At 41.1% G+C, this 14,137-nt stretch overlaps 1 protein-coding gene across 2 annotated transcripts in view; it reads right to left on the bottom strand.

Moving 5' to 3' along the window:
- The window catches only part of LOC149305555 (epithelial splicing regulatory protein 1), a 31,674-nt gene extending 31,317 nt beyond the window's left edge, over positions 1–357 (bottom strand). For both annotated transcript variants that reach the window (XM_089477344.1, XM_089477345.1), the window contains exon 1: positions 223–357. In XM_089477344.1, the coding sequence (XP_089333470.1) occupies positions 223–357 (135 nt within the window). The remainder of the gene's footprint in view (positions 1–222) is intronic.
- Positions 358–14,137: the final 13,780 nt, after the last annotated feature.

Genomic DNA, 14,137 nt, shown 5'->3' with positions numbered 1-14,137 from the left:
GTGTACTGCTGCGTTCCAAAAGAACGTTCCGCGGGTGTTCCCGGCACAAAGGGCCCTCCGAGGGAGAGCTGCAGCTTAATCTACACGGAGGCAGGTTATAAAACGGCTTTACGCTTAGATTGAGCTTTTTCCGTAACTATTGGCGTAAGGAGCAGGTCTTTGAGATGGGAAGCCCAATAAACTCATAAATAACCCTCTATGAAGCGATCTATTCGCACCCACCTTTTTGTTGGCCAGATCTATCACTTTCCACAACAGCTGGATCACTTCTTTCTCATCAGAGCCCAATTTACTCCCATTAGCACCAGCAGTAGTAGTGAACAAAATCACCAGGTAATCCGGGGAAGCTGCAGTCATGGTTTTTTTTTTTTTTTTGTCTTTTTTTAATCTTTTAAAAAATAAAAGTCCTAATTGTACGCCTATATACAAAAAAAATATAAACTTTCACCTTACCCCCAAAGTGAAAAAAGAACCCAAAAAGATAACACCCTACACCTTGAATCACCTCCACCTATAGATATTGAACGAGACACCCCGGGGAACCTGCACATACTCTACAGGAGGATCCAGGTTGGGGGGAAGGGGAGGGAAAGGCAGGTTTTGCCTCTTTTTTTGTTTTGCACTCCACTGTTTGAGCCAATAAAATGAAGGCTGCACCTCTACAGAGCGCTTTCCAAGGGCTGGTGACTTGTCATTGGGATGTGGCTGTCCCTCCCCCTTCCCACGTGGTCACGCAGGTAAGAAATACCTGGCCAGATTTATTTCGGCTTTTTCCGCCAATGCATTCGGCGGAGCTCGGCTGAGGCCTCTTTGGCTCCCCCTAGAGGAACGCCGAGTCATGACCGCCCGGCTGCCAATCTGTGTTGAACACGTTTCCCTGACCACCTGCCTGTTGATAATTGGCTTGTATTGTTTGTTGCTTTACTCCGCTCTGGAGGAAGTTTTGGAGGGTTACTCTCAAGGTCAAGTAGGATAAATATGTTGATATAGGGCTCTGCATTGATATTCTGGATGAGCTGGAACTTATTCAGAGTGATTCTAGGCATTACCCAGGGGTGATCTCTCTTTAAATCAACACCAAAAGCCCCAAGTATCCCCTTTTGGAACCCAAACCAAATCCCTCCATCTCGAAGCACAGAAAGGTGCCTCAGCAAGGTTAAATCCCGATCACATTGACAGCTCTTGGATATGTACTACTAGTGTCTATAAAAGTGCAAGCAAACCCCGGAGAAGACAAATTAAAATACTTCCCAACTGTCCCGCTTTAGGAGGAGCAGTCCCACTTTAAGACCCAAATCTGTCTCTCCCTGTTTTGTAGGAGCTCAGAATGTTTGCTGGGTATAACAATGTTCTACAGTCCTAAAAGTCCCAGCATGTTTATAGAAACATTCACAAATTGGTTTATCAATAAAAACAGGTCTTCCCCATTTTTATTGCTAGCATCTTACTATAATATCAAAATATAAAAATATTGTGTAATTAATGAAAGTCTATGGAGGAAAGGGTTTAATTGAGCAAAAAGGGCTTATTTAGCATTTTGTTTATGCGTTTATGTGTGTGAGAGAGTATGGATGTGTAATTGTGTGTGTGGGTGAGAGAGCATGGATGTGTACTTGTGTATGTGTGTGTGAGAGCATGGATGTATACTTGTGTGTGTGAGCATGGCTGTGTACTTGTGTCTGTGTGTGAGAGAGCATGGGTGTGTACTTTTGTGTGTGTTTGTGAGCATGGATATGTACTTGAGTGTGTGTGAGCATGATTATGTAAGTGGGGTGAGATGGAGTGTGAGTGAGTATGAGTAAGTGTGTGTAATTTGTGTAAGTGTGTTTACATATGTTTTATGTTAGAAGGGGAGCAAGGGGCAAAGAAGGCACAGACCAGTTGTGTGGGGGCAATGATGACATAGACCAGCTGTTGAAGTTAGGGGGCCCGGGGCAATTTTTCGCACCAGGGCCCGGTGGTTTCTAGTTATGCCCTTGATGTTTAGCAATATAATTGTATAGTACATTATATAAATGATATGATATTAATACATTATATAATACATGCTTAGCATTATTATCATCGACACTCAAAACGGTATTATTCATAAAGATCAGCGTTCTAGAACATTTTCACTATCATTGCCTTAAAAAAAAGGATTATGTAGTTTTGAGGCTTCCTTGCTTCGCTGCTGGTGTCCATTGGTCTTCTAGTGAGTAGGACCGTCTTCCCTTTTTGTCTCCACATTGTTATGTGAAGCGCTACTGACGATGTCCTGAAACATATTCCATGAAAATTATATAATTGTGATTGTGTGCGGATTTGGGGTCTACACTTGGTGGTTATTCCCTTAATGTTTGTATTAGAGTCGAGAGCTGACCACCTGCCTGTTGATAATTGGCTTGTATTGTTTGTTGCTTTACTCCGCTCTGGAGGAAGTTTTGGAGGGTTACTCTCAAGGTCAAGTAGGATAAATATGTTGATATAGGGCTCTGCATTGATATTCTGGATGAGCTGGAACTTATTCAGAGTGATTCTAGGCATTACCCAGGGGTGATCTCTCTTTAAATCAACACCAAAAGCCCCAAGTATCCCCTTTTGGAACCCAAACCAAATCCCTCCATCTCGAAGCACAGAAAGGTGCCTCAGCAAGGTTAAATCCCGATCACATTGACAGCTCTTGGATATGTACTACTAATGTCTATAAAAGTGCAAGCAAACCCCGGAGAAGACAAATTAAAATACTTCCCAACTGTCCCGCTTTAGGAGGAGCAGTCCCACTTTAAGACCCAAATCTGTCTCTCCCTGTTTTGTAGGAGCTCAGAATGTTTGCTGGGTATAACAATGTTCTACAGTCCTAAAAGTCCCAGCATGTTTATAGAAACATTCACAAATTGGTTTATCAATAAAAACAGGTCTTCCCCATTTTTATTGCTAGCATCTTACTATAATATCAAAATATAAAAATATTGTGTAATTAATGAAAGTCTATGGAGGAAAGGGTTTAATTGAGCAAAAAGGGCTTATTTAGCATTTTGTTTATGCGTTTATGTGTGTGAGAGAGTATGGATGTGTAATTGTGTGTGTGGGTGAGAGAGCATGGATGTGTACTTGAGTGTGTGTGTCTGTGTGTGAGAGAGCATGTGTGTGTACTTTTGTGTGTGTGTGAGAGCATGGATGTATACTTGTGTCTGTGTGTGAGAGAGCATGGATATGTACTTGAGTGTGTGTGAGCATGGGTGTGTAATTGTGTAAGTGGGGTGAGATGGAGTGTGAGTGAGTATGAGTAAGTGTGTGTAATTTGTGTAAGTGTGTTTACATATGTTTTATGTTAGAAGGGGAGCAAGGGGCAAAGAAGGCACAGACCAGTTGTGTGGGGGCAATGATGACATAGACCAGCTGTTGAAGTTGGGGGGCCCGGGGCAATTTTTCGCACCAGGGCCCGGTGGTTTCTAGTTATGCCCTTGATGTTTAGCAATATAATTGTATAGTACATTATATAAATGATATGATATTAATACATTATATAATACATGCTTAGCATTATTATCATCGACACTCAAAACGGTATTATTCATAAAGATCAGCGTTCTAGAACATTTTCACTATCATTGCCTTAAAAAAAAGGATTATGTAGTTTTGAGGCTTCCTTGCTTCGCTGCTGGTGTCCATTGGTCTTCTAGTGAGTAGGACCGTCTTCCCTTTTTGTCTCCACATTGTTATGTGAAGCGCTACTGACGATGTCCTGAAACATATTCCATGAAAATTATATAATTGTGATTGTGTGCGGATTTGGGGTCTACACTTGGTGGTTATTCCCTTAATGTTTGTATTAGAGTCGAGAGGAGTAGCTTTTGTCAGACTCGCTCTACTTGTCCTCCGACTTTTCTAAATGATCTGGAACAGATCACATGAGTTCTTTGTGCACCACTTGTACAAGTAAACCGTGACTATTCTTACCGAGTGTGTTTAGTATTCTAAAGTAGACATCAATGGAAATCTGATAAATCCTTTCTGATTGTGAAGACATGGCTACTCAGGACCGTTGGAGGACAGCTAAGAATACGCTAGGGTGGACTACAACCACAAATCCAGGCATGTTGAATTAATACCCATTGTTCTCAATAAGTCAGACCCTTCTTTTGCAGTCCACGAGCAGCTACAACGTCAATATCTGCCCATCCTGCAGCGATAGAGTTGGTTAGAGTGGTAGCCATCGAAAGAGTGAAGAACAATTTGGTAAAGGTGATGCCTTTATTGGATGAAGTATAATGGCCTGCAAGCGTTCAAGACTGTGGGTCTCTAATATGCCCGAAGAAGAGACCTAGTCTTAAAAGCTTGTAATCCATTATACACATCAGTTGGCCAATAAAGGTATCATCTTTACTAAATTTGCAAGGAAGACATTGGGAAGACTGCCAGAATCTGAGAACCTGGCTCATGTCCCAGCGTCACATCTCTCTGGCTGTTTTCAAAGCACTAATATTATCTTTTGAGCTTCAGGCGACAGAATTTTAATGGAAAGTCAAAGCGTTTGTGCTTGCAAAATTCCATGTGCGTCGTAATGATCAATGTAGATAAGACTTTGGGGCAGATTTACTAAAAAGTCAAAAAAAGAGAGGAAGAGGAAAGAGAGAGAATAGAAAGCGATTATGTTAAAATTGATTTCATGTTATTGCTTTATCATTCTAAAGATGTACGCTTCACTTTGTTTTGGACAGATCTACAGCATGTTGCTTTAAATAGCTAGTTAATTGTGGAGTGGTCAGAGGCCAAGATGTTTTACTGAGGGTGGTAGATAAGTGGAAAAGCCTCCCAGCAGAAGTGGTAAAGGCTAATCTAATGAGGCTATTTAAGCACGATTAAGCTCTGACGCTTTACATCAGGAAAAGCGAATTCAGTGAAAGTCTGCGCTTTATGTTGGGATATAATGCCTCCTCTGTCATTAGGCAAATTCTAATTTCACGCCGACTTATCTTAAATCAAGCAAAGTGACATTAAAGTGCCCTACCCAAGTGCTGAGCGCGAAACAGCCTCACTGTCAGCCAAGGATTTCATTTGTAAATACCGGTGTAGGATCTTATGCTCAGCTTAGGAAACAGAAACGAATTCACAAACTTTGATTCTAAATCCCGTATTAATTAAAGTAATGAAAATCTTTATTTGCCTACATTAATTTCCATTAATAAACAAAAAACTCCATGCAAATCACACTAAGCAGGTGCTGGGTTAATGGAAAAAGAAGAATGGGGTTGGTTTGGGAGCCTCTTTCATCATACCCGTAACACTCGCTTTATAATAGCTTCCCATCGGGGCAACAAAGGGAGGATGGGAGAGACAGAGAGACAGAGAGAGACAGACACAACGACAACTCAAGTGCTCCGCTTCCTCCACTTCTCTGAATTACCCCAGGGGAGGGCCCGGCAACATGCCGCCCAGGGTGCAAGTTCAGCCAGATGGGCCAGTACTAGCCCAAAGCACACCTGTCAGACAGCACACTCAGTATGGGCTACCCAGTCCAAAACACATCTACCAAACAAGATGCATGGGAAATATGTACATGGAGCACACACATTGTTACGGTAGACACAACAATGACTTCATGTACGTTTGCAATTAAAAAAAATTTCAGGTAGTGCCCCAAAATCCTCCAATAAGGACACCCCAGGGGCAATCGCCAGGCTGTCCCCGATCCCACCTCATCTCCAAAGTGCCCTCTCTGATTTCTCCAAACAGCCCATTCACCAGGAATAGGGGTATAGACAAGTCCATGTGAGTCAAGAAGGGCTTTGCAAGGTGAGGAGGGGTGCTGGGGGGGGGGCATTCTTTTAATTTTGTGGACAGCAAGGGTTAAGTGGGGGATGAGTATAAAAACATACTAGTGTGAAATGGTGCAACTGCGGAAAAATACACATTTATATACATACCAGTATCTATTTATCCAAAGATTTGTACTCTGATATATATATATATATATATATATATACACTAATCTACACATTAGTGAATAGGACACTAGGATTTGTTGATATGGTTTGCTGCTTTTGTTACTTTGGTGTTCTCTGCTTTATCACCGGTAAAATAACTTACAACCGAACCCTGATTTAAATGTGAAAAGGTCACATATAGCCCCCAGCTGTTGTGCAGAAAGAAACAAAGCTAAACCCAAGCTAAAGGTGTCACTAAGAAAAAACAGCGGCTGGGATGAGCCCTGGAGGGATGAGCCCCGGAGGGAGGCTCCGGCGTTTGTCACCCACCTCCAGGGACACGTCTGTACATCTCCGGCACAGAGGGACACGCATAGTACTGACATACAACGCGATTTATGCAATCCGATCCTGTGCGCTCAATATAACTATTCCTCTGACAGTGAAGACTCTGCTTCATATCGATACCTTAAATATAAACTACTGTTCAAAAGTTTGGGGTCACTTCTACCTGTAACATAATTGCAAAAGGGTTTTCTAACGACCAATTAGCCTTCTAAATTTAAACCTGGATTAAGGAACACAAGGTGCCATTGGGACACAGATTATTTCTAAGCGTATATTCCTATATACACACACTATATGAACAACGTATTGGGAGATCTGGCCATTACACCAACAGGGACTTTTATGACATCTCATTCTAAATACATAGACAGTAATATGTAGTTGGTCTCCCCCTATGCAGCTATAACAGCTTTCACTCTTGGAAGGCTTTCCACCATTCGGTTCATCTCAAAGGTGTTTGATGGGGTTGAAGTCAGGGCTCTGTGCATGACAGTCAAGTTCTTCTACACTAAACTCATCCAATCGTGTCTTTATGGACCTTGCTTTGTCTGCTGGGGCACAGTCATGCTGGAATAGAAAAGGGCCTTCCCCATACTGTCCCCTTAAAGTTGGAAGCATAGCATTGTCCAAAATGTCTTGGTGTGCTGAAGGGGACATACCAAGACTTTTTTGGCAATGTTATGCTTCCAACTTTGTGGGAACCCTCAACCACTGTGCTTTCTCTTGGAGGCTAGTTTTTGAGGAATAACAATATTATGTATTTACATAAAGTTTTTTCACTCTTATTGGATACCAAGATGCTGGACAAGGTGGGGAGGTTGCATTACACTTAACAGTTCCATGGAACCAGAGATCCCCGATTCAGAAGCTCTACTAAAAATGGGGATGCATGTGCAGATAAATGCTGCAGCAGTGGGTATGTGGACACAACTTAATTAAAATGTTCATCACGGTGTGTAAAAGTTACATGCAGAGGGATGGCCACACAACATTCCTCCACTAGTAAAAATGTCACTGTCCTAGAGACAAATATTTTCGTGAAGCACATCATTAGTGGTGAATATATTCAAAGTGTCCCAATATGCTATGATCTATAACGACTTACACTGCCAGTGCACACTACCAATAGAAGTTCTGCCTCTGTAATAATCAAATTAGCAATACATGCAATCCTCCATAAACCTGATTGGAGGTTCGGGAAGAGTCCTATAGTCACAATATGGTCATAATAAGTTTGCAGGGATGGTGCCAATAACGGGCAGTGATGCTCAACATTAAGTTCCCCCTAGAGATTGAGCTGCAGCAGGTAACAAGTGTCTGGAGCTCAATTATTGCCAGTTGTAAACATGCAAGTGCCACCTATGCCCCAAACAGCTTGTCACTTGCTAGTGCCATCTTTGTCTACAAACAGCTTATCAGTGCAATATTTACACCCACATAACTTATCAGCACCAGCTTTGTCCCTTAACAGCTTAACAGTCCCATCATTGTTCCCAAACATCTTCCAAGTGCCATATTTGTCCCCAAAGAACTTAGCAGTGTCAACTTTGTCCTCAACCAGTGTTCCAGTGCTAACTTTGTCCCCCTCAAATTTTCCCAGTGCCAACTTTGTTCTCCAAACAGCTTGTCTGCTTACCTGGCTGAAGACTTTTTGCTTTACCTGTGCCTTATTCCCTCCACATAACAGCAACTTGCTGGTGGTTAAACTGGATTCTTGGCACCTGCCTGAAGAAGAACAGAGCCCCCCCATCAGTAATTTTCATATTCAGCTCTGCCAAATGAGATTATTGAGCATGTGGGCTTAATTCTTCAGCCGGGTAGGGGCATTCCTTGTAAAGTGCCATCCTAGGCCTAGATGGCCTAAGCCAAGATACAGCCCGGAATAAAAACACTGATATCTTGGAGACTTGTCTGCAGCAATAATGAGAACTGGGTTAGTAGATTTAGATAGAATGAAATGAATGTTCCAAGCGTAGGATTTATTGACAGTAATAACTTTGATCCATTTACTATTGGCAGACCATTTCATTGGTGAGCAGGGATCTCTCTGCTTGATGTATCGCTTTGCCTCAATCTTTTAATTTTAGTTTTGTCAGACCCTCTGAATGTATGCATTGTAGCGCTGTGTAAGCACTATATAAATTTAATTGCATGAAGGTAAATGCTATTCTGTGTGCACACCTACCAATACACTTTGGGTCACTTTTTCTAAAATGGGCTCTGATAGAAAATATATTTTTTGGTTACTTTAATACTGAGGTATTTGTCTGAGCTTTCCCTATGAACAGAGAGTTATCGGTCTGCCCAAGAATGCATCATTACTTGTATTTCCTGAGCAAATACAAAGCGCTATATATGAAGGCCTCAGGATATTTGTACATTGGGACTCTGTGTTTCATAATTTTGTACCTGGCACTATTAGCTCTTTAAGGATATTTCTTTAATGGTGTCTTTGGTGTGGTGGTGTTCTAAATTACGATGCAATGTACTTATACTCGCTTTGTTTAAATAAGTAACCCCCTAAAACCTAATGATCCAGAGCAGGTGCTTGCTCATGTACTTAACCCAAAAGTGAAAACGGCAAAATGATTTCAGCACCTAACACCCTGAAAACTCAACCTCCTGGGCCCTGGATCCATCAGGTACAGCCCCGTCTGTGTCCTTTATTGAGAGAACAGTGGAGAGCTCCAGGGCCCTTCAACACAGGGTCCAGCTGCAGCATCCCCTCCGCTGCCCCCTATACTCCTGACACAGCTTTCAGTCTCAGTTGAAGGTGATTAACTCTTAATGCTCTTCTAATTGGCATAGTAAAAGTACATCAATATGGACCTGCCACTCGGTGGTGTATAACCCCTAGGTCTCTGTCTAATTTTCCTAATGGCTGTCAAGCCCTGGACTTCAGATAATGAGCAGTACTTAGATGAAACGACTTATACTTAAGTCCTTAACAGCTGCGCTGTCTGGAATTCTGGACCCCGTCTTACTGCTGTTTCAACCTGTTTCTCAATTTTAAGGTCAAAAGGTTGGATGCAAGTGTTGCTAATAACGCTCTAAGGTAAGGTGTGAGGGACCTATAAGCAACCGGAAAAACCACCTAAGCAGCATTGCGGGTCCTTTTATTCAGTAAGTTTAATTTTGTTACAAGGTATCCGGTTTCAGAGAGGGACTATATGGAGGTCTTCTGGACTACACACCCTTTTCAGCTTCAAAGCCCACTGACTGACATTGAGCAGACTGAACTTAATGTTTTCGTAAAGAAATGTTATTGTGTGCTCCATTTATACATTCCAGTTTGGTTACACCTTCAAGCAATGGCTTGGAGGCTCAGAGACAATAGCCTCTGTAACAAAAGTTTCCATGGCAAAAGTCAGTAGACAATCACACAATCTTACTATCTTCCCACATTATTATTATTGTTTTTATTTATTGATATCTACACTACTGTTCAAATAGTTTGGGGTCACTTAGCTGTTTTCATGGAAAACAAGGACATTTCTAGCTGCAACATACTTGCAAAAGGGTTTTCTAATAATTCATTAACCTTTTAAACTAAAACTAGGATACAAACACAACGTGCCATTGGAACACAGGAGTGATGGGAGTTATAAAGGGCCATTGGAACACAGGAGTGATGGGAGTTATAAAGGGCCTCTGCCCGCCTATGAAGATATTCCGCTAAGAATTCTTAACATTAACAGCGTCTGCACTGTTTTTCTGATCGATTTTAAGGGACAAAAGTTGCTTTTCTTTTAGAAACGAGGGAAATTCTAAGTGACCCTAAACTTTTGAAAAGTAGTATGTATACATGCACTATATGGAAAAAAGTTTTGGGACACCTGACCATTACACCAAAAGGGGCTTTGATGACATCACATTCTAAGTGCATAGACAGTAACATGTAGTTGGTCCCCCCCCCTTTTGCAGCTATAGCAGCTTCCACTCTTTTGGGAAGGCTTTCCACAAGATTTTGGAGAGTTTCTGTGGGAATTTTCATCCAGTAGAGCATTTGTGAGGTCAGGCACTGATGTTGGACCAGAAGGCTTGTTGAGGTATGAAGCTGTGGGTGCCCCCTGATTAAGGCGTCCTGTCTGGTACTAAGACCGGCTCTGACAACAACTCTCTGAACACAACCTTCCATTCTAGGTGCAAGAAATATTGCTTAAACCTACCTCTTTCAATTTGTACATTGCATTTTTGTATGGAAACACCCATAACTTGCTCCAACAGGATCTGCAAGTCCTTCAGAGGCAGGGGCATAACTAAAAAACCACAGGGCCCCGGTGTGAACCTTTCCCTGAGGCCCCCCAACTTTAGCAAGCAACATGCCCCACAATGTCAACTTGTCAGTGACCCCAAACAGCTTATCTGTGCCATCATTGCCTCCAAATAGCTTGTCTTTACCCCTCTCCAACAATTACAATTACAATACAGTATGTAAACACGCTTACACAAATTTACACATACAAGCTTCCATTTACTCATACTCACTAACTTACTTATTTGAACACATGCATTCCCTCTACATATTCATGCTCACACACAAACACACATACACATCTATGTTAACAAACACTTACACATTCATGCTCGTATTTACAAACACTTTCACATTGATGTATATCAATGCTTACATATACTTATACATAGACATATATGCTTACATACCCTTATACATAGACATCTATGCACACTTATATATACGCATTAATGTTCACACACACTTATACATACAAATTCATGCTCATATAGACTTATACATATACATTCATGCTCATATACATACCAACCAAACATACCCCCTCCTACCCTGAGTCGTGCCTGGGGAGCCACTTAAATACATTGTTGCAATATTGCTACATCTTCATCATAGTAACACTGCAAAATACTGAATTAATATGTTAATTAATATTAATATTTCATATCCACTGTGAAATTCAAATCATTTCCTAGGGCTATATGAGACAACATACTTAAAATTTAATCTGACCATTTTCTTTCTTTATAGGTTAAAAACTGAAAAACATAACTTGCCTGAATACTACTACATGCTGTAAAAATACTAATATTAATATTCATGGAACATATGGTACTGAACTCACAGGCTGTAGGATGAAATGCCCAATGCCTCTGTTAACAAATAATTTTACTGAGACTTAAATATATTCCTCTACTTACATTAATCATTTTTGGGCTAATATTCAATGTTCAGGACCTCCTTTTGCCAAAAGCTTTACTAAACAGAAAACATCCCAAGCCATGCATTAGTGATGAGAAAGGAACACACGCTTTCTTTTATACAGTATGTCTGACCTCTAGTGGAATGTCTGTATTGATGACGTGAATTTCCTATACCTAAGGTTTGTCTACAAGTTTTCACTACATTGTGCTGAGGAAATGGTATTTTTTTCATTTTTTTTATCTTTCTCACCTAGATTATGTGAAGGATATTGTTCGGTCGGGAGAACCCCATTGCGTGTAACCATACGCATTCCCAATAGATTCTAACAGGTGCGCAACACAGAAAGTGATACGGAAACATCAACTTGTTATTAATTCATTAATACATTGACTTGTAGGTAGTACCATTAAATATTCCTATCAATTTAATACGAATATTAATTGTTCAAAGTTTCAATCGGGATTGTAGTCTCAACATGGGCACATCAGGCCAATCTAATATAAACATAATACGTAGCAGGTAACTCTTCCTTGACCGGTTCCATTGGAGGTCATACGTAACAAATCTGGAAAAGCGCCCTTTATCTGTCTCCTTGTAGGCTATTTGTGCCACTCTCTAGAGGTGACTCTAGCCATCGATGAGGGTAGTCTTCCGTACATACCCTCCTACACTCCCTCGTTGGTGTTCAAAATCTACCCTTGTGTAGAAGAGTTTTCCACTGGACCCTGGGACGAACATGTTTTGTTTAGTGGTATTTTTTATTTGTTTTACATTTATGTCAACATGGCATTAGCATACCGGGTACCTTTGCTCCTCCCTGGTTTTCTCTAGTCCCACCCCTTCGGTGGGTATCTATGCACACACGCTGTACCTGGTCTTGTTGTCTATGAGCTCTCGATGTCTCCTACTACCCATACTGTACCACTCTGCAAGTCCTGGCGCACTTGGTGCCAATGTAGGATATATCCCGGAGTTGCGCCGCGTGTGCTAGCTATACTGAAGGTCGGTCTTTTTTGGCGCGCCCTGTAGCACAGGACGTAGAGTGTAGTTGACCTACTCGTTTCAGAAGCTTCTATTTGGCCTCCTATGTCCTCCATGTAATGTTACTATGGGTACCAACATCTTCATATGTTCTGCTCCTTTGCAATATGTTCCCACATATTGAATGTACACTGTAACTTTGTATGTGAAGCTCTGCATTGTGTTTTTCTTACCAAACATGCAATAAACAGAGAATTGAGAAAAAAAACCTCTTCCTTGACCACCATGTATGAGAGCTGATTACTAGGCCTCCACAATAGTCTCTTGTTGAAGGAGAGTCATGTTCCTCTTCCTTAGGGTTAGCCCCTACTCTTTTAATAAACAGTGTTTGGCTAAACAGTTTAACTTTGCAAGTTTGGGAAAGATGGTACCTTTATTGGCTAACTGACATATAATAGATTGCAAGCTTTCAAGACTATCTAGGTCTCTTCTTCATGAAAAGTGTCAATATGCGGGCAGGAGGCCTTGTTGTATATACACAAAACATGTTTCAATGACAGAGAGAGCTTTCTTTTTTTATTTTATTTTTGGTGGCGACCCGGAGACCCAGAGAATCTGCACTTCTCCCGGAGCCTCTGGGCAAAACTCAGAGAGTTTGCAGTTATGTATGTATATAGTCCATCATTTAGGGGGAAAACTTGCAATTTTAGGCAGGACTTTCACAGGTTACAGTAATATATCACATATTTAGGTTTTGCAGGCACAAAATGCTTCATTACATGTCACACAGTATTTATTATTTTTAAAATGTTTAGGTTGTGATCGGAAGGTTTTTGTTGTATTGTTTATTAGTGGGAAAGGTAGGAAGAGTTTTTATATTAATATATAAATATATATTTTGTTTTACTTTTTAAACTTTCTTGGACGGGAGATCATGTTGGGGTCTTCATAAATCTCCCATACCAAACAGTTCCACCTAGCGTCGTGCTGAAATCATTCTCTCTGCCATGAGAGACCCCAGATCGTTGTTAGATTTCATCCTAGTGGTTGGAAGGGCTGTTTCTTTAGGATGTAATAGAATGTCCTAACATTGTGACTCCTCCGATGGCATCACTTTCGCTAAACAAATATGTATTAATGTTGATAATTCCAATAATAGAGATCATTATGCTTTAAGTGCCATTTTAGGCATTGCATTCATCATTAAGCTATGGTACATTGATAAACAGCCTCCTGTGAGATACTCTGAACTCTTAAAAAAGATGACCACCAGAAGAAGAAAGAAGACAGAGGTTTCCTCTAGACTGTAAGCTCGTTTGAGCCGGGCCCTCCTCACCTGTTGTCTCTGTAAGTCAAATTGTTATGTTACATACTACTTGTTATGTCCTGTCCCATTGTACAGCGCTACGGAATTTGATGGCGTTATATAAAACAATAAATAATAACAAGCAAGAACAATAATAAAGAGGTATTGTAAGACATACCCCCCAACATTCTAAATGTCTAAAGAGTGACAATTTTATTTTAGAGTGGGTGGTCACAGACGTAGCTGGAGATCTTCCTTGTTGAAATCAATGGGAGCGCTTCTCGTGAATGTGCAATGGAATCTAAGCAGTACGCAGCGCTCCGCAAGCCAATGCTGACGCCGACCGGTGCGAATACATTAAGTGGATGGAGAGGTGTTTGGACAAATACCTCTTCTGCTTGGGTGATAGATGGG

This window comes from Sceloporus occidentalis, unplaced genomic scaffold (genome assembly GCF_023333645.1).
Source record: "Sceloporus occidentalis isolate IW3139 unplaced genomic scaffold, rSceOcc1.0.p SCAF_11, whole genome shotgun sequence".
In the NCBI taxonomy this organism is placed as follows: Eukaryota; Metazoa; Chordata; class Lepidosauria; order Squamata; family Phrynosomatidae; genus Sceloporus; species Sceloporus occidentalis.
Note: the sequence above shows the minus strand (reverse complement) of the source record. Positions and strands in the feature narration are given on the sequence as shown.